Raw genomic sequence first — 20289 nt, 5'->3', positions numbered from 1 at the left:
TGTGCCATTTGGTACCAAACTATGTCTGACAAGAATAGATTTAAAGTGGACACACAAAGATGGAGACCACAAATGGAGAGGCAAAAGTGTTGACAAAATATGGAGGGGAAAAAATCATTTTTTTCCCCACATGGGTAGGATCCATTGTTCACACATCATTGGCTACCTGTGTTGCACTGTGGGGTTCTTTTTAAGACATAACAACTTTTGAGACCTGCCTGATAGGTATGAACATATCCATCCATGCACTTCACCAATGATGCCATATCGCTGCAGTTTATGGTGTAATCTCTTGTGGGGGACTTTTACGAAAACATTTTCGAAATCACAATACATAGCATCAATACCACCACCACTGTCAAGTATGGAGGTCCAGTCATTTAGTACCCACTGCAGCTGCATTGTGGTTGAACAGCTTAGAGACAAGTCCAAATTGTATTCCGGAGAAAAGTTGTCGGCCCGCATATAAGCTATAATGTGGTCTCTGGCCATAGACTCCATGATCTTGCAGACAACACTAGTGAGGCTCACAGGGGATAACAACCAGCTTAGTGTTTGTCACCTTTTTTGAATATAGCAGTGGTATTCCACTGTTTCCAATCAGCTGGACGGATGCATGTTTTTCAAGGACTGCATGAAGATCATGCTCAGGAGTTTTGCTAGTACACTACTCAGCTCCTTTAAAAGTCGGGGGTGCAGATACTTTAACTTGGCTTAAGGTATCATAATGTATACACTACACAGCATTGTATATTGATTGATTGATTGATTGATTGATTGATTGATTGATTGATTGATTGATTGATTGATTGATGGTGGTTAATACTCTCTCCTTCGTTTTAAACATTTTTTAAAATTTTTTATCCCAAATCATCCAAGCAGTAGATCGGCCCACTCTATGTAGCCTGTGGGATAATAATACACAAAAACTCACAAACTGGGTTTGTTCCGCAACTTTTGATTTTAATGTTACCTCAACGGTTAATTAAATACATACGAAATTAATTAATTCAATTGTGTTAGGATTCAGATTTTTTTTTTGTTACTGGGATTAAATAGTTTTCCACCCCAACCCACAATTCCCCACCAACCTTAATGATTAGTGGTGCAGTTAAAACACACACACACACACACACACACGCACGCACGCACGCACACACACACACACACACACACACACACACACACACACACACACACACACACACACACACTCACGAATGCCACAGTCTTCGGGAGGAGCAGGACACACGCACGGGAACGCGCACTAATGTACAGTCGCTACTGTTCGTGCCGAGTGAGCCAATAACCCCCCCCCCCCCCCCCCCCCCAAAAAAAATTTAAAAAATTCCCGACAACTCATTAATCTTTCCTCTCGCGGGACTGTCCTGACTGAAACCTCGTGAATTTTCCTGCCACTTAGTATTTTGGTGGCAGGAGGGAGTCAGCACAGGACGAGCCTGCGGAGGCAAGTCTGAGAAAGGTGGAGACTCCTGGTCAACTTCCTGCATCATAATCTTCAGGCACCACCGTGACGGACCTCGGGAATCTATCGCGACAAGGACGAATGGATATAGCACTCAAGTGGCTTCTTTCTCGGCAGTAAAGCGTCAGAAAGGAAAGGCGAAACAGCTTGCGGTTGATAATACACACATACCTGGCTAGCAGCTAGCTTAGCTAACAGTGGGGCTGCTTAGACAAGAAAAACCCCCATCTTTTGATAGCGAGTAGTTGCAAAGAACAGGAATGGGTGAGTTTTCCATGATGTGGCGCTTGTGTTGTTTTCGGATTTTAGTTGCTTTTTCTTTAGGAGTCAACATAAAAAGCAATTCCAATACATCCAGGGCATTAAGTCGAGCGTTAGTGTCATAAACCATGCTATCGGCTTTCCCCAATGTACAGTTAAAATTAGCAAGCCAGTTAGCTTGCACATTAGCATAGCCAACTAGCTGTCTGATTTAACGTCAGGAGTAACACCATCTCCATCCGCAGCTTTGACTGCCGTTCCTCGCTAGCTTAACATGGCCTGTGCAAATTTCGTTTTCATCCTAAAACTACTTCAGCGTTATTATCTCGAAATTCCAACTTGTCGCCTGTCTGTGCTCGATAATTAAAAAAAAAAAAACTGTCCTGGAAAAGTTCAGACACATTTCAATTAGCCATTTTCTTAGGCTAACTTCCCATTTTCTTTACGTTTAGAACAAGATTTTTGCCATCCAGCGCGTCGTGTGTCGTGACGCGCATTCTTCACATGACAGTGACCGTTTTAATATAATAAAGTTTCTTACCCCGAATGTTTGTAGTGTTTAACTCCTTTCCTGTTAGTGGATCAAACATGTGGGATCTGCTCTGTAAGTTAGTCTCTGATTCCGAACTTATAACCTGACTACCGGCTGTGAATTGATTCCTGATTCTCTATTTGTTTTAGCTTTGACGAAGAAAATCAAGGTGTTTCACTGGCAAACATGACAAGGCTATTAAAGTCTCAGTATATGAAACTGTATGCTACTTTGATGCTTATTATTTCTGAACAGAGTGGTTACAGTAATGGTTTTGCTGTCTGGGTGTAGAGGAAAACCCCTGGCCTTTATGCATGTACAGTAAACAAGTCTTCCATATCAAGAAGCCCTGTAGATCCAAAGTGGTTTCTCTGTGTCTCTGTGTCACAGGAGTATTTCAATAACTCGACTATGTTGTCAGACAGGTTTTTATGTGTTTATATGCGTTGCTGTGGTTTTACACTGAAGTCAAATGAACTGCTTACCTGCTTTGCATAAACTCTGTTACATTCTGCATCAAATACCAAAATGACCATGTAGGAGATGCCAAAATATCTTGTCAATCACTCCATTTGTGAACCCACCAACTAGTCTTCATTTATTGGACATGTTGGGTTCACCAGGTGCCCATAGTGTTGTAGTCTTTGGTGTGGCTCTTTGCTGTGGATAGTTCAGGTGTGTTTGAACATGTCTAAGGTCTGTGTGTGGGTGTGTGTTTGAGAACCCCCCACATTCTCTTTGCTGTCTGAACCTAACCTATGCTATCTACACTCTGGATACGTCTGACTGATGTAAATGTACACATTGGAATTTTGTGTTTTTAGCAACAATCTGTTGGAAATACCAACATGTGATCTGTCAGGCAGCAGTTCTTCAATCTTGGATTTTTGTGTGTGCAAATTTCCATTTTATTTTGATAGGAAGGAATTTATTTGAAAAGAGAGTAATGATGACAATTTAACAAAGGTCCTAAGCAAGACACAGTTGGATCATAGTGTGATTATGTGGCACATTTTATAGTGTTGTTACTTTTCTATTTTATTAATTACGTTCCCTGCAGGGTTCAGTGAAATCTAAACAAAGACTGGGCATGTGCCAAAATGTGTGATTGAATATTAACCTCATTGGCCTACAATAGTCTTTACAAGCATTGGATATGGAGTATTTTCCCACACTGGTTTTAGCCTAATCAAGGTCAGTTTCACATTCCTGGTGAATCTGGTGGTTAATAATTAATAGTCTAATTTGTTCCTATGAGCACATATTTAAAATAAATTAACTCATTCTCATAAGATCATTCCAAGAATCACAAATGTTTGTGGTACTGGTGAATGAAACATCAGTCACATTCTCCAGGTGTGAAATATTTGTGTTCTTCTATTTCATTCTCACCCTTTCATTTCTTTAATGTAAAACAGTTTCATACTTTCAGCAGTGCATGACATCAGACAAGATCAAAATGATATACAGTATAAAGATATGTATATATAGTGTATATACAGTATATCAGATATGTGTGTGTATATATATATCAGATATGTATGTGTCACATCTTATATGTATGTATTTGTCACACAATTACTTTATTTGAAAATAAGATATAAAAATAATAGGCTTTCTGTTTGTTTTAATGAAACTGTGGATTTTTGTCTTGATTTATTAGTTGGTGTATACATGTCAGAACCTGCCCAATTTCCTTAAACCTAAAGGCAGTTACATCCGAGGCATTGTGTTTTCCAACTAATGGTTCAGAACCAAAAGCTATTCAATGTGTAGCAGTTTAAAACTTAAAAAAAAGTCAGGGTGGAGCATTTTTGCTTGAAAAATTACGTAAACTACTAATTGTAAATCACCAGTCAAATTCAGAGATTAAAGATTGCAATGTGGCAAACTCATTTCACAACTGCAAAGAGAAAGGTTGTGATGGTGAGAACCCTTTAATTTCTTTTTATATACAGTCATCAAAAATATTTACAGCACTAAAATTGCAACTTTACTACAAACATTTTCCTCTGCTCAGCTGGCATTCAACGTCACTTTCTACCACTCACTTAATACCACAATCAGTCAGCACACATCCTTCATTTTTGCTATTTAATTTATTTGGCCTAGAGTTTTTGTGTACTCCATTGCAAACATAAGTGTGGGGTGTTCTACTATGTTGCATTGATATGAACCTGCTGGTTGTTAAAATATTGTAGACCAGCATTTTAAGTTTCAGCTCATTTTGTAGCAAATTTTTTGGTCTGGACTGGATGTATTCATTTACAGTGTTGATAGTGTGTTCACAAGTCTTGCAAGCACTGAACGCATAAAGTGACTATAACATGCAGTTTTAATCAGAGTGTGAAAGTATGCTTCATGTTGCTGTTACATGTGTAGAGATTGAAAGGTACATCACCTGCATGACATCAGTCACCCCACTAGTAGAACAAAAGGACTGTGAAAGTTATCTGGGTGTGTAGAAAAAAAAATCAAGATAAATTAATTTATGGCAGAGTTTCTCAGTAGCCTCCAAATTCATATTTTGAATTTTGGTGGAACTTTTGCACACATTTTAATCATTGTTAGATGTTCATCTTGATCCCTCATAGATTTTTTACATGCTAATCACATCTCCTCAGATGTCTTGCTGACATCAGATTCTTGCTCCGATATTTGAGTTCTATTGTTTGCTGAGAGAAACTTCGTACACATGAAAATTGGGAGAGGTTTACTAACTTGATTTAAAGTGCTGAGAGTGTGAGTGCAATTGTCCTAACTCTCAGCTGTGTGAAATGTATGGCAGGTTTGAAGCACGAATGCATGTTGAGGTATTATCCGCACAGCTTGTGCTGTTGGATTAATAAAGTTGGGCAGGAAAATAAAATAAAACGGGTAACACTTTTGTCTTTCCTATCAGCTTCCACTTAGATCAGTGAGGAGGAATGCAGTTATGAGTTTCCTCTTTGCTGATTGTGTGTGAGTGACTTAGGGCTCACTGATTTAGACAGTCTGCCTGGCAGTCAGCTCGCCTGCGTGGCCTTCATCCCCCCCACCTTCCTTCCTCTCCTCCCCTCTCTCTACTCTAACATCCTCCTGTCTGCTACTAGCTTATATAAGACTCAAATTATAAAAACTCTTTACCTGGAAGCACAATTTTAGGAAAAGGAAACAATTGGAAATACTGTCCTGCTGGATTCAAACCCGGCAGATTGGCAGAAAGGGAGATGAAGACTTTCTTTGGTCTCTTAAATTGTTGTAAATTTATTAAAACAACTATTAAATCCTGAGTGTTTAATAAGACTGGAATTCACGGAAGATCCCACTCTTGAGTAGCCTTTGACTTAACTCCTGTCTGCCTGAGTGTGTTCAGTACATTGAAAGATGAATTTAGTCTGATAACAGGGGCACTATGCAAAGCAAGACAGGATTGTGAAGGCATACTGAGTTGACACATAACAAAACTGCCTGCAGTCAATAGCGTTGCTATCAATAACTTGTCCAGGATGAAGTGTTTATTAATTTTAGTGACATGCAGGTATCTTGAAATAAAGTCCATTGCACCACAGAGAACACTAAAAGACTGGTTTTTAGAATGAACCTCCTTGAGTGTTTACATTAACACTTGCTCCATATGCAAGTGTCTGCTCAGCCAAGTGAACATGGTATTGCATGGAATGTATGAGAGTCCAATAGTCCTGATTGAGCGCTGTCATAACTTGGCAGTAGCTTGTGGGTTCTGTGGAGTGTTGGTGTGCAGCCTTATTGCTCTCTGTCTTCACTTTATTCTGTACTGCACCCGTCAACAAAACTTTGTCAGAATATTCTCTGTACTATCCCGTCATATAGAGTGTCTTGGCAAGTGAATGGAAATCTTTTTAGACTTTTATTATGTGTGTCCACATCTGACAAAGGATAGACATGATGACAGGATGCTGATTTATCACTCAGGCCTGAACAGTGCGCCCTTGCGCATTCAGGTATCAACACTTGTGACTTCACCTCATCATGGATTTTTGGTAGGCAGTCAGGTGATAACTATACGCGCATTCTATTGGCTGACGGCATCCGGAAGTGCGCTACGTTCCGTCAGTCTCTGAACGAAATGCACTTCCATGAGACGTAAGAGTGCTTTAAACAGTCGATAAGACTGTGGGAAAAGGTAATACAGATAGAAGGTGGTTTAATATTAGTATGGAGAGGGTTCATAAATGTTTAAATTACCGTAATACGGTAAATAGTTTGTCGCTATATCTCGGAATTCGGTATTCACGTGTGGTTCCTGGAACGCATTAACCGCGAGTAACGAGGACGCACTGTATACTTGGTAATTTTTCTGTAGAGGAATTCAAAGACAGCAGGGTATGCCTTGACTTTTTTGGGGGGGGGGGGGGGGGGGGTTGGTGTTCCAAAGCTGAGTCAACACATATTCCTATTTTGTATTTTATACAAGCAGTAGCTGTTAAATTATAACTCCAAATGCGTCTTGAATACTGTTGGAAATAAAGTGGCATAATATTCTAAAGATTGCCAGAAGACCACCCCCACTATCCTTGTTTGTGTGTCTCATTTCATGCTTCTACTCTCTTTGATTTACTCTCATCTGCTTGACAGCACACCATTAAGCAGATATGCTTTTGGCCTGAACTGTTAGCCTTTTGACCCGTTTTTTGTAACTGTCAAGACAAAGAAGTTACTCTTGATGCATGGTGAAACCATTGTAAGTAACATGTTTAGGCTTTATTGAAATATATTAAACATTTCATACTGTTGACTGTTGTACGGTTGTACCACCTCAAGAAGGCCATGAATGACTAGCAGACCTGCTGACCTACATCCTTCTTGAGACATGAACACAAAGGTTTCCAGGGAAACGTTCATGTCAGCCTGTTACATTCCTGCTTTAGCAATGAGCACTGTTGGCTCATTAATTCATTCAGAAAGATTGGAAATCATTTCCAATCTGAAGCTGTTCAGTAAGTAATGTACATTTCAAATGTACATTACTTACTAAACAGCTTCAGGCAGTGCAGCCTCTCCTAGGACAGTGACTAGATCAGGATTGCTTCTACAACTCTCCAGTGTTGAATCCTTGGGAGTATATAACCCTCATTGAGGACGTGGGTTTGATTTGATTTTGGATAGTACAGGTTGCTTTAGTGTTGTCACTTGCAGTTTTATCTTGTATTTATTGCAAAGAAGTCTCAGCTCTGCCCTCTTGTCAACCCCCTGACTCAGATCTACTGTTTAGGCTTGTGTGTCCCAGTGTACAATGAACTGACAGGAAGTGTACACACACACACACACACACACACACACACACACGCATACACAGTAATCACCTGAATGTCGGCTGCTTATAAATGTATTCAGCCAAGGCATTTCCTCTGAGAAACACACCAAGACGACTTTGTTCTCTGGCCCTGTGCAGGTATTTTACAAGCCGACACCCATCACTCATTCAACAGCAGTTTAAATAACAAAAATGTCTGACTCCTTGTAGATGGCCATTAGAGTTTAGATGTCTTTAATGCTTGTCTTCACAAAAGGAGTTGAAACATATGCAGTTACCAAAAACTCCAATATGATAGTGTGTCCATTTTAGAAGGGAAAGGTTTCATACGATCTCATAAAGACTCTTCCATGGTGAGAATACAAATCAGATTATATTGAAATTAAGTTTAAGTTCTGGAAAACATTTTAATTTTTAATAGCTTTTGGGCCAGTTTTGAGAAAAAAGAAAAAAGCCTATGATCAACCCAGACATCTCAGCTTTTGCTGTCAGCCAAAATGTTTTCAGACCTTTCCTGCCTCCACTCTAATGGAAGCATCTTTCGAGAACACACAGATCAGCTGGCAGATCCACCTATAATTATCCTCCTCTGGCTTGCCATGCCATGTCATGTTCATTAACGATCTCACTGTAGAAACGAGCCACAGAAGCATTACGTTCAACCAGCTGATGGCATTTGCAGTCGAAATTGAGGCGTCTCTACTTTCAGTAACATTTTGTGTTGTCATTCTTTCAGACAACTGCCATCAAATTATATATCTTTTCATTGCTTGGGGAACATTTTTTCCATAAGATTGGAGGCTAAATGGGCAATTTCTAATGTGTTCAAAACCAATTTTCTCTACATTCTCCAAAATCTATTTTAAATCCATAATTTAACCAAACAAATAACAGTATTCTACCATAAATTAGACTTTTATTGTGAAAATAAAAATGTTTCCTGCAGTGCCCTCACATGATGCTTGTTTTGTTCTCTGATGTTATGAGGATAACAGTAATGTTTGTATCTATATTATCTGTGGTAGGTGTGTAGCAGTGTGTTAAGAACTGATTTGAAGTGGCACTGACTCGACCGGACTGCGTCTCCCAGCAGGATGTGTTCATGCGGTTGGTGAGGCGCTGTTATCTGTGCCGCTGCAGAAAGTACCTCTGCTCCACATCCAATCATGTGGAAAGAAGGACACTGCTCAGATGATTCTGTCTGCTTTGCTACTTGTTTTGTTGACTACAGCAGACCATATCTCTTCCTGTGGTTACATGGATAGATGGACCCAAATTACTGTCTGGCTTCTTGGTTCACTTGTTTATTTTCCACTTAGTTTGTGTCTTTTCTGGACCCAATGTGTTTAGACTGTCTATTACAGTGCACTGATACTGTTTGTGAGTTTAAATATAGGGTCAGTTGATCTACCGAGAATCCATTTGACAGCAGTTGAGCTTGTTACCAACAGAGACTGAGGTCTCATTTATACCACGCCTTTTCTTTGTGTTTTCAACACTTTGTGCTTTCTCACAGTGTTGTTTCTGAAATGACACCAGTCCAGATCGAACCACCAACACAGCTGAGAACAGGCGTGTGTGTAGCGGGGCTGTATCATCAACCGTTCAGCCAGAGACATGCTATGTAAAAACTAAACAAAGCTCAAAGCTAAAACTGCTCAGTTCATAAAATCTGCGGGGACTCACCAGTAAGTTATTTTCCCCTCTGTAATGGGTGGTGCTTGTGACCATAATGGGACTGAGGTGAGACATATTATGATCTACAGGCTCCAATATCTGTGGATTTAACGGTGATAGGTTTTAAAGATGAAGATGCGGTAAGAATCATATTTTGAGAAGCTAGCTGCAGTTTTGTTTGTCCACCTTCGATATCAGCAAAGCTACAGAATTAGCCAATGAAAAACTATTTCATGGCACTTAATACATGTTGATAGGACTTCATCGGTGCAGACTCTTGAATTCCTGCTGTGTGTTTTTTATTTTTGAATACTAGATTGATCAATTACATATTTATAACTTTAACCTTAAGGGATTTGGATTAAACAAATTATAAAATTGCCTGATTAATTTGTTATGGACTGCTACAAATCCTCAACCTCTAACAGCCAGTCTTGATTTTGAACTGCTTTGACATCATCTGAGGTGATTAAGAAGAGAAAGGATGTTGTTAGGATTTAGTGGAAGACAGGGTGCCAAATGATGTGAGGTACAGCAAGCTGTTAAAATGTGTGAGATCAGGGAAATTGCAGTGTTGAGGCCTGGTAAAATATCTAGGTTGTATTTCTAGCCTTAAAAATAACCTGCTTTTCACTTTCAGCTGAAAGGTGTTGTTTTGCTGCGTGGTTGCATCTTTTTGAATTTTAATTTTTTTTTTTTTTTTCTGATCATGAATCTTATGCTACAATTCTCCGAGGTGAAAAAAAAATCTGAAGCCTAAAAGAAATACACGTGTTCTTTTACATTTCCGTGGACATTTTGTGTGTTTCACCCCTTAACGCAGACATCCCTGGTTGTTTTACCTCCATCAGCAGGAAGACTGTACAGAACACTCTCCACTCAACTTTCTTCTTTCCTCGAGCTGTTGTTGATTTTATCCTCCTTTTAAAGATTTATGTACTGAGCAGTTGTTGTAGAGGGAAGGGCTGATCTGACATCATCAGTCGATGCTGATGTCTCATTAGAGATTTACCTGTTGATGTCACAGGAAGAGTAGAGCAGGATATTTAAGAGCCATCATATCTAAGCCCAATGTTTCAGCAGTGAGTACTGATTATGTAGCTTAGTGCTGGCAGACTCTTCCCCCATCTCTCTCCTTGTGTCAGTTAGAAACACAGTTATGACAGGGTACCAGTCATGTTTTGGTTCTGGCTATGCTTTGCTGACCCCTCCACTGGTGTGTCTGTGTAATGAGTCTCACCACACAGTAAAATACCTTACCGCATCAGTCTGCTGCAGCCAGCTTATTTTTAGAGGCTGCTCAACCTGCTTCTCTGGAAGGAGCCTGGCCTTTTCCTTTGTGATCACAAATGTATTGTAAGATGAATACACACACACTAAACATTCTGCATGATCATGTAAATGTGTAGACTATATTGAAGTTTTGCTTTAACTGAACTTGTATGTTTTTGTTTGGAACGCATGTCTGGTTATGGCCAGTTTTTTTGATCCTGGTGCTCTATAGAAGTCGGGGATGTTGTTTTGCAGAAAAAACTCCCAGTAGTCAGTTTATTTCCCTGTTTGTCGTCAAATCAGGTGTTTTTCTTCCTGCTGCTTGGAGTGTTATTTTTGTTTGTCTTTAATTTCTGTCTCATTCTCTTGAGAAAATAAATGACTGAACATTGCCTGGAAAAGTTCCTTTTTACACCCCTTATTATACGCTGTTTAGCTAAAGTGTAAGTCATTTGCGTCAATGACTGGCTACTTACAGGTTTAAACATTTAACTGTGGTCACATTTGACAAGTTGAGAACTTGTAGGAACAGGATGTGTATTTTAAATGTGACGTTAAACAAGACTAAAAAGAGTTGTAGAGTTGGTCATTAGACAAAGTTTAACTACGTTCTTCTACTATTACTGAGGTTGCAACATTCCCAGTGACATTTCACCAGAGAGTATTGTAACCAGGTACTGTGGAATCCATTGCAGACGTCTGGAGCTCAGTTTTTAATATGTTTATTTCTGTAAACTGTTTCTTGAAAAAACTATGAAATTATTTTCATCACTGATTTTTGTCAATATTTATGTCATTTATTTTTTTTCCCGAATACTTGCTCCTGTCTCTCTTACCCTCATGCTCTTCCTGTCTTTTCATTCCCTTTACTCTTCCGTACTTGTCTTGAACAGAGGTCTTGGTGGAGTTTGATTATGAAGCACTCCAAGAAGATGAGCTGACCCTGCGAATTGGTGACATCATCAAGAATGTGCGGTACATTGAGGAGGACGGCTGGATGGAGGGAGACCTCAATGGGAAGAGGGGCCTGTTTCCTGACAACTTTGTGAAGGTAATCTGACTGGAAACGCCAAAAATCTAGAAGTTCTCGGGAAATTAAACAGTGCTTGCTTTGTGTAGCTAACGATGGCCAGCAGTTGTCTGCAATGAATAAATAGATGCCTGCTTACCTCATTCTATGATACTTCGTCGTGAGATAGGTAATCAGCTAGGCAGCCTGGCCAGGTCACTGAGCTTGGATAGTTAATCCTCTAAGGAGCCTTCTGGCTGTTGAACTTTGCACTTGCTCACGTTGATGTCATCTGAGATGTTGTCTCTTCCTGCTTTCTTTAATTGGTGTTTTCGCTGAACGATCAAGGGACATGAAACATACCTGGTGGTGAGATGGTAAGGAGTTAGAGCTTCCTCTCTGTTAATTATTATTATTATTACTCTTATTGACATGAATGTGGTTTATTGCTGATATATGCTTTGAATGACTCTACACAATGGAAAGTTTTCTGCCTGCAATAATTTAAAGGAATGCAACCATCCACCTTTGCCAAAATAATTTCTGGTGGTGTAAATTTGATCTACCTGTGAACAACTACACTTTTGTTTTAGACTTTATTTATGTAACAAATTAACCAAAATGTTAACCCAAGCTAGATAGCATTTAATTTAGTCCCCGGTTGCTATGCAGTTTTTCAATCATGACATTCAAAACCAAAATGCATGACCATGTCAAAATTTTTTGTAGATTAAACTTCTGCACGTACTGTTCCACTATAATGCCTCCCCAGCCTTTTGGCATCAACTTTATGAATCCCCTGGGTCTCTCTGGACCGACCAATCAATTTATTATGTCTCTTAATCCTAAAATATGTAATTCTGCATACTTTGTTCACAAACCACCAGGCACAGCCCAAGAGTAACATTCTATTAGTGAACATATACTTTAAACAGCAGATTTAACATCCGGATCTAAATAGACTTCATTTCTATTAAGGCTGTGCCCCCCTGCTCCCCTTCACATCCTCGTGTTGGTGATGGAAGTCGCAGCACGTTTTAGAAATTGTTCTAACAACATCCATTGTTCACTGAGTTTGTCAGGGGAAGACTGAACAACCATATGTTCTGCTCTTTGTGTGGGTGTTCACTCCAATAAACGCCCAGGAGTGTGATATCGGTTCACAGGTGTGTGTGTGTGTGTGTGTGTGTGTGTGTGTGTGTGTGTGTGTGTGTGTGTGTGTGTGTGTGTGTGTGTGTGTGTGTGTGTGTGTGTGTGTGTGTGTGTGTGTGTGTGTGTGTGTGTGTGTGTGTGTGTGTGTGTGTGTGTGTGTGTGTGTGTGTGTGTGTGTGTGTGTGTCCAGCGCATGAGGTGATGAATGGCTCAAAGGTGAGCTCACACACCTGAGAGGGATGGGAGTCTTTGTTGTGTGTTCTCTGTTAAATAGTCTGTTTAATTTTAGCCATGGCTCTGAAGATTTTTTTGTTCTTCTGTTTAATCTTTTTTTCTCACCCACACATAGCTGGACTTCCTCTTCAGTGGAGTTGTAAAGTCAGCATATGTGGACAAAGAAATAGATTGCTCTTTTTTTTCCCACATAAAACACAGCCAGTTGTTGACGGTCAAATACAGTTTAGGAATTCCTGTCATCTTAAAAATTTTCCATGAAAAGTTCCTCCTTTTTTTAATCACCAGTGGAACCTGTCATTTAGCTTTAAAAACAAAAAAGGTGAGGAAACAAACAAGGTGCTGGTATTATTCTGTCACTTACTGTTCGTAAAACTATGTGATTAACAGTGTCTCAAGCTGCACCGGTGTCTAAATAGTCCTAGACTTTTATGGTCATGGTGTCGGAAAGAAGAATTACTGACATTTGAGAAGTACATCGACAAAATGTTTGATTTCAATATGCTTTCTTCTGTGGTTTATGCTGGGTTTGGGGCCAGCCCTTTAGGACCCCACACAGGATGAGTGTGTGTAATGATGGACCGATGTGCAGGTTGGGGATACTCCTGACACAGTTTACTGAAGGTGTGGTCTGGACTTTGTGCTGTAGTCTAGTATTTCCTTGTGCTTTGACAGCTGTTTTACAGCCGAGCTTGCATTGTGATGAGGATCATCAGTGGCAGCTACATTTAGCATGAGTGGGCTGCAACTAGACGATGGTTGCCTCAAGCAGTGATGCAGGACGCTATAATTATAGTTTTCGTGTGTGTGTGTATATACACACACACATTTTACATAGATACTGTATGTGGTCAATCAGTACCTTATTTTATGTTACAGTTGTGTATTCTGTTATCACTGCCATCACTTCTGAAAAATGTGTTTCTGTCTCCTACTGTCTTCATCATTTGCTCTGTGGGACCATGGCCATGTTTAATGTGCCTGAACCTCAATATTCCCTTCATGGTATTTAAATTCTGTTTTTTATTTACACATACATCATTGTAGATGTTACATGCCTCAGTTGGATCAGTGTGTGATTAGTTTTAACTTTTCTGAAAGAAAGTGATCTTCCTTTCAAGTAAAAAAAATACAAAACTTTCTTGATAGCAGATATGAAAATTAAAATTAAAGTATTGGTCTACATTCTAGGAAATAAAGAAGGAATCCAAAGAGGGCAAGGAAGCAAAGAGTGAGTCAAAAGAAGAGACCTCTCAAGCTCCAAGGCGAGAGAAGACCTCGGGTAATGTGGCCAGCCTGGTTCAGAGAATAAGTACCATCGGCATCCCAACTGGTGGCTTCCAGCTATTCCCACCAGCAGCTGCAAGGAGTAAGATGCTGTTGCATGCTTTTCTTGTGAATATACTGTATGTCCAAGTGAAAGACAATGACTGTGTGTTTTTGTGAATGCTTATGATCTATTTTAGGGACCAGCAGACTTAGTTTGCTCTCCATCAGGGTTCTGGTATCAATGCTAGACACTCACTTGCGATCAACAGGAACTTGTCAATATAGAAACTGCTTCAGTCTCAGTGCTTTTCATCCCCCTGGGATACAATGCAGACACTATGTATGAGCTCTGTGTCCTCTGTTGAATACCTGCAGCTACAGTATGTGTTACATACCCATGCCATGTCTAGTCTTGCTCAAAGATACTATCATGAATGCAGTTTTGGGTTACAGTTACTATTACTCCAAAGCTGTTTTAAATCAATCCACTGGACTTTCTTGAAGATATTGTCACTTCTCATCCAAGAGGCTTCTTCAGTTCAGAACTGATTTCTTTAACTTAAATTAATTTGCTTGTGTTGCTGTTAACCGATTTTTGCTAGTATTAGCTGCTACTTTTGCCAATATATTAAAATGCCCGTTAGCTTGCCAAACCAGTAATTGAAATACAAATCATGTCCAAAAGATTTATGTTAATGTTGTTGATACATGTTAGAATATCAATATAATGTGTTTCTATACCAAATTGTTTTTGAATGAATTGTTCTCAAACACAGCTGTGGTAGAACCTCATCTAATCTTATATTTAAACCCTCTCAGGGCTGGAAGATTTTAATCTATTAAAAAAATCTCGTACCTTCTTCTAGTCAAAAATATGCTCTGAGTAAGTGTTCATCTTGTTTGTGTCATCAGCTGTACTGAATTCAAACAGTTTATTTTCAGCTCAGACCAATGCATTAAGATGTTGTCATGACAAAAAAAAAAAAAAAACAACTAACATTTGAAGCTCCACTTCCTGAGTTTGGCTTATTCTGCAGGGTGTGTCACCTTGCAGTCCCAAAGTTCCTTGTGACGGGAGAGAGTGAAGGTGGGGGGGGGGGTACTAGTTTGTAGACTTAACCACCGCTTTCTTGCCTGCCTTTCACAGAACCAAAGAAGAGACAGTGCAAGGTGATGTTTCACTATCAGCCAGTGAATGAAGACGAACTTGAGCTGACCGTTGGAGACATCATAGACATCACTGAGGAGGTATTTAAGGCTATATCTAAATATATGCAGTCACCTGTAGTGTTTTGCCACACGATATGCACACATGACCTTTTAGTGTTAAAGATAAGCACAACACTGGTCATGTGTTTTCAGTGTGTAACTTGAGATATGGTGATGTTGGTGGAATGTTGGAACCATTTAGCATAAAAGACGACGCAGCCATTTGATGGCTATTTCTGATCTGACAAGTCAAGACAAGTACGAGGCGAGACTGTGCAGCAGGCAGTGCTCTGAGTTTATGCAGCACAAGGTGATATGAGATGTTTGTTCATGCTGAGAAACTGTATGTCATGACATTTTAACAACACAGAAGTCATGTGTGTTCTATATAATGTAATTAAAGATGAGACAAATGCAAACAATGCATCATGTCACAATTTTTATTTTGACGTTTGGGTTGCTGGGCGTATGTATGTACAGTACAGTATTTTTTTTATTAGATTCAAGACGGAACCATAAAGATTAGTGTGAATAAACAAGGATATACACCAACTAATTCTGTCAATTTGCTTTAGGCAAAATCTAGATATACGCCCCATTGTTTTAGATTTAGAGGAAGTCTAATTCTCTGTTAGATACTTGAGTAAATGTTTTCCGTTTGGCAGGTTGAAGAAGGCTGGTGGAGCGGCACCCTCAACAATAAATCAGGGCTGTTTCCTTCCAACTTTGTTAAAGAGCTGGATGGCACAGAGGACGGAGAGTCCAACGACACTGCAGCAGCTGAGACCAGTAAGAGAGAAACAGCAGCCTCATTTGTTTGATTAGGCAACATATTTAGAAATGCTCAAGGCTTGAAAGAGGCAGTTTTTCTTGTTTTTGTTAGACTTAGAGATGGTTAGATACTTTATTTTTCAGAGTGCAGATAAAACTTTCTCTTTTATTCTCTAGTTCAGATGAGAGACTTGTCTTTTTTAATATCGATCCTATAATAGAATTGTTCATGTGATTGAAGCTGCTGAGACAAGTCTCAACAGAAAGTTAATCCTGCAGCTGTATGTTTCTAAGTCAGCAATGTGGGTCAGAAGGGTGTGCACCTTTAAGAATCCTGAGCTTAATTTCACATACTGCATGACTGCATCTGAATACCAGAACATGAGGAAATATTCACTCCTGTGTTTAGGACTGATAAAAATTATTGCTCATTCACAAACACAACTTAAGCTCATTGTGTTGGCAAAAAGAGGAACATGTAAGACATAGTACATCCAAAGTACAATAATGATAATGATTATAAATGGATTAGATTTCAATAGCACTTTTCCAGACACCCAAAGTACTTCACGGTGGATCCATTATTTATTCACTCCTCATTCATACTTAGTGATGGTAAATTGCGTGCAGCCATAGCTGCCCTGGAGCAGACTGACGGAAATGTGACAGCCAATCCGAGCCAACAACCTCTCCGATCACTACCAAAACATTCACATACATTCACACACTAGCGAGTGCCTAGTGCCTAGGGAAGGAGGGTAAAGTGTCTTAATCAAGTACACGACAGATAACTAGGGGAGTGTGAGTTGAAACCGCCAATCCTACGATCACTGGTCGACCTGCTCTAACACCTGAGACACTATAACACCTTCTGTGGCAACTCTTTTACAGATGGAAGTGGAATGGAAAGCACTGGCACCCCTACAACACCACAGCCCAACTCAGGGAATGGAGTTATTACTCAGCCCAAAAAGATCCGAGGCGTTGGCTTTGGAGACATCTTCAGAGAAGGGTCAGTCACACTAAAAGCCCGATTGCCAAGCCCAGAAGTGGAGGAGAAGAAAGAAAAGGTAAGTGAGATAAGAACTCATGTAATGGCAATGGTAAACTCATGATGGGAACTCATGTAATGGCAATGGTAAACTCATGATGGGAACTCATGTAGTGATAACCCATTAGTATTTGTCCTTCTTTGTTATGTTGAGGAAGCGGATGTTGGCCTGTGGGGTTTATCCTGTCAAGTTCAGTACAAATTACAATGCATAAGTATAAGGTAGTTGGTGTGAGAGAAGAGGATACAGAAAACAGGGTTAGGTGGAGGCAAGGGGAAAGCCGAAAGGAAAGAAGAAGTACAAGTATCTTATTTATAAGGACAGACATTTCCAGTGAAGAGATTCAAAGAAAACTAAATTGTCGGACAAAATTTTTGTCTTTGCACCTGTAAAATGTACACCAAAGTCACACATATGCTTTATTTCCAGAGGTACATGCATGAAAAAAACAACCCAAAACCCCGGGGCAGCAGTTATTCCAGTTTTGCTGGTAGATTTGTTGACGTTACATTTGAATTCAGAAAGGCCATATTACGGTCTATTAGACTCAGATGACTCAGTTGGTTTGTTTGAACTAGAATATTCATGGTGACTTTTACATCTACTTTCAATATTTAAATTACATTTTTCGCTATTTGCTGAAGGAGTGCAGTGAATTTCTCAGTTTGTTTCAGAGAATAAAAAAAAAATAAAGCTCTTCTGAACCTGACAAGAGACACAAAATATTCTGCAGACTAACCACTGCAACTGAAGAATAATATTTTTTGTTGCGGTTGTTTTTATATATTTAATGTAGTTAAATGCTTGTATAAAGTTCTCATAGAACATTCAACCTGAGATCTTTGGAGCTTGGTGACATTTCTTGACTCAGCCGTCCTGCTGTTATACAAATGTGACAAAGTTTATGTGAAAACAGCATAACATAATTTGTTCAACACACCAATTTCGTCGTATTTTGATTTGTGGAATGCTAGATAAACATCCCCATGAGTCTCTGTACTTTTTAGTGCGCTCTGTAGTTTACTGTCCACACTAAAAGAGCAGCTTGACTTGAATCTTCTGTTTGTTGTCAATACGTTGTTAATACTGTCATCAGCACATACACACAGCATCAAGTCCATACGGGAAATAGCCATCACTGATCGCAGCTCCTCCTCTATGTCACTTTTTCCACTCTGGGAAAGTCTGGACTCTGAAATCTGAAGAAAAGAAAAAAATGTTTTTTTTGTTAATTTCATTTTGTTTTTACAAATGTAAACATCAAACATGAAGGAGGACACTTTCAGATCACTGGTGACATAGTAAACTGACAGGTGGTAACAGTGTCAGACTCATAGCTTTAGTAGATTAGCATGTAACTCTCCTTTTTCCCCTCTCTTTCCTCTTCACAACAGCCCTCATTCTTTCTCACCACTAACATGGCTTCCTCCACTCTCTTCCATACCACCTCATGTCGCATCTTCTCTCCTCTTCACAGGATCTCTCCTTTCAATCTTGATCAGTCCACGTTTTACATTTACTGAAATACAATCTTAGACATTTTCAATTTTTGACTCTTCTCTCCCATGATTTCCGCTGATTTTCTGTTCATCTCAAAAGTCTTGTTTTACACCCGTCTGAAAGTTAAGTTGAAATATTCTGATTGTGCCACGGCTTGTTCTTCATTGTTTTTATTTCCATATAATCACTTTAGTGTGTATCACAAATCCTTACAGCTAATTGACTGAAAGGGAACAAACTGGCTATGTTTTGTTTGTTTTTTTACTCACTTTCTTTTACTAATTATTCATCTTTTCATTACATATACAATTTGTACATGTCTGTCCATATCCTCTACAGCATGGGTGCTCGATACGTCAGTTGATTGTGATGGTAGTTCTCGTTGATCGCGGCGCGAGTTTAGCTAGATTGCACAAAAAAATGGATGTCAGCGCATGTACAAACAGTGGCACTAGGGCCAGCAACATTTGCAAGCTAGTTAGTGTTTGGATAGATCATGTGACATTAAAATAGATGTCAGACTATCAAGCATCCTATCATCTAATTGCCCTTGTTTTTTTGTTTTTTTTGAACTTAAGAAAAAATATAAAAATAAGTATGGAAGCTGGACTGAGTTGTTTGGATCCTAAAAAAGTATGAGCACCCCTGGTCTACCGTGTCTTTTTGCTAACCTCATAATTAACAGCGTCATAGATAAACATTCTATTTATTACCACAACCATGATCAGATGATTCCATTCATTCAATTCAGACACAAACAGACATCCACATGAAGCCACACATTCAGTCATGTGCGATAAATCATTTCCATCTGTATGGTTTGCTTCATTTTAGCCAATCCCTTCATTACCATCAGCTGCAAAGCCCACTCATCTCAACACGACAGACTCGCAGAAAGCAGAAGGAGATGGCAAATCCAAAGGTAAAACACTGAAGTCCTGAAAGCATAATGTTCTGATGTGTGGGAAGTGTATTTAATCTTGTTGGGGAGGTCTGTCCTCAGTTAATGCGCCAGTATTTACTTCATATATGATGAAGCGTCAGTTCAAAAAGCTGGCAGTTATTCAATCAAAGCTTTATTGTCATGTGCAAAGCAATTATGCAGTTGATGACAACCAAATGCATCTGTCACAGTCGCCACCATACATATTTTACCGTTAATCACATTTGCGTCCCCCTAGCATGGGGTCTTCCCATCAGGGCGGTCAGAATGCAATCAGAGTGTGGTGTTGAGCCCAAGGTATCTAATCTTGGTGACAAGCTTCAGGGGCACGATGGTATTGAATTGTGAACTGTAGTCAACAAACAGTATTGTCTGTGCCCCTCTTTGTCTGAAGGGGAGAGGGTAGCGTGGAAGGGGAGAGTAATGGGTTCTTCAATTGATCTGTATTAAGCTTATAGGAAAACTGAGGTGAGTCCATGAGGGAGGAGGTGATGAATGATTTGTGAAGCCGCTAAAAGCATGTTGTAATGGTGAGAGGTGAGTGCTACTGGGCAATAGTCAGTCAGGCAGAGACATTGAGGTTCCTGGGGAACAGGGATTATGGCGGAACCATGCAAGGATGCAGAGTGGAGCTGTGGCTGGTTGAA

At 39.6% G+C, this 20289-nt stretch overlaps 1 protein-coding gene across 6 annotated transcripts in view; it reads left to right on the top strand.

The window, feature by feature from the left end:
- The first annotated feature begins 1414 nt into the window (after positions 1 to 1414).
- cd2ap (CD2-associated protein) overlaps positions 1415 to 20289 on the top strand; it is a 35566-nt gene continuing 16691 nt past the window's right edge. For 2 of the 6 annotated variants that reach the window (XM_068342410.1, XM_068342409.1), the window contains exons 1-7: positions 1415 to 1750; positions 11397 to 11554; positions 14090 to 14267; positions 15315 to 15415; positions 16042 to 16165; positions 17039 to 17217; positions 19534 to 19621. In XM_068342410.1, the coding sequence (XP_068198511.1) occupies positions 1747 to 1750; positions 11397 to 11554; positions 14090 to 14267; positions 15315 to 15415; positions 16042 to 16165; positions 17039 to 17217; positions 19534 to 19621 (832 nt within the window). In that variant the 5' untranslated portion in view covers positions 1415 to 1746. Of the gene's footprint in view, positions 1751 to 11396; positions 11555 to 13793; positions 13904 to 14089; positions 14268 to 15314; positions 15416 to 16041; positions 16166 to 17038; positions 17218 to 19533; positions 19622 to 20289 lie in introns of those variants that run through there. The other 4 variants (XM_068342408.1, XM_068342407.1, XM_068342412.1 and 1 more) reach the window with 3 other exon arrangements.

Source organism: Antennarius striatus, chromosome 19 (genome assembly GCF_040054535.1).
Source record: "Antennarius striatus isolate MH-2024 chromosome 19, ASM4005453v1, whole genome shotgun sequence".
Taxonomy (NCBI): domain Eukaryota; kingdom Metazoa; phylum Chordata; class Actinopteri; order Lophiiformes; family Antennariidae; genus Antennarius; species Antennarius striatus.
This window is presented reverse-complemented; position numbering and strand designations above follow the sequence as displayed.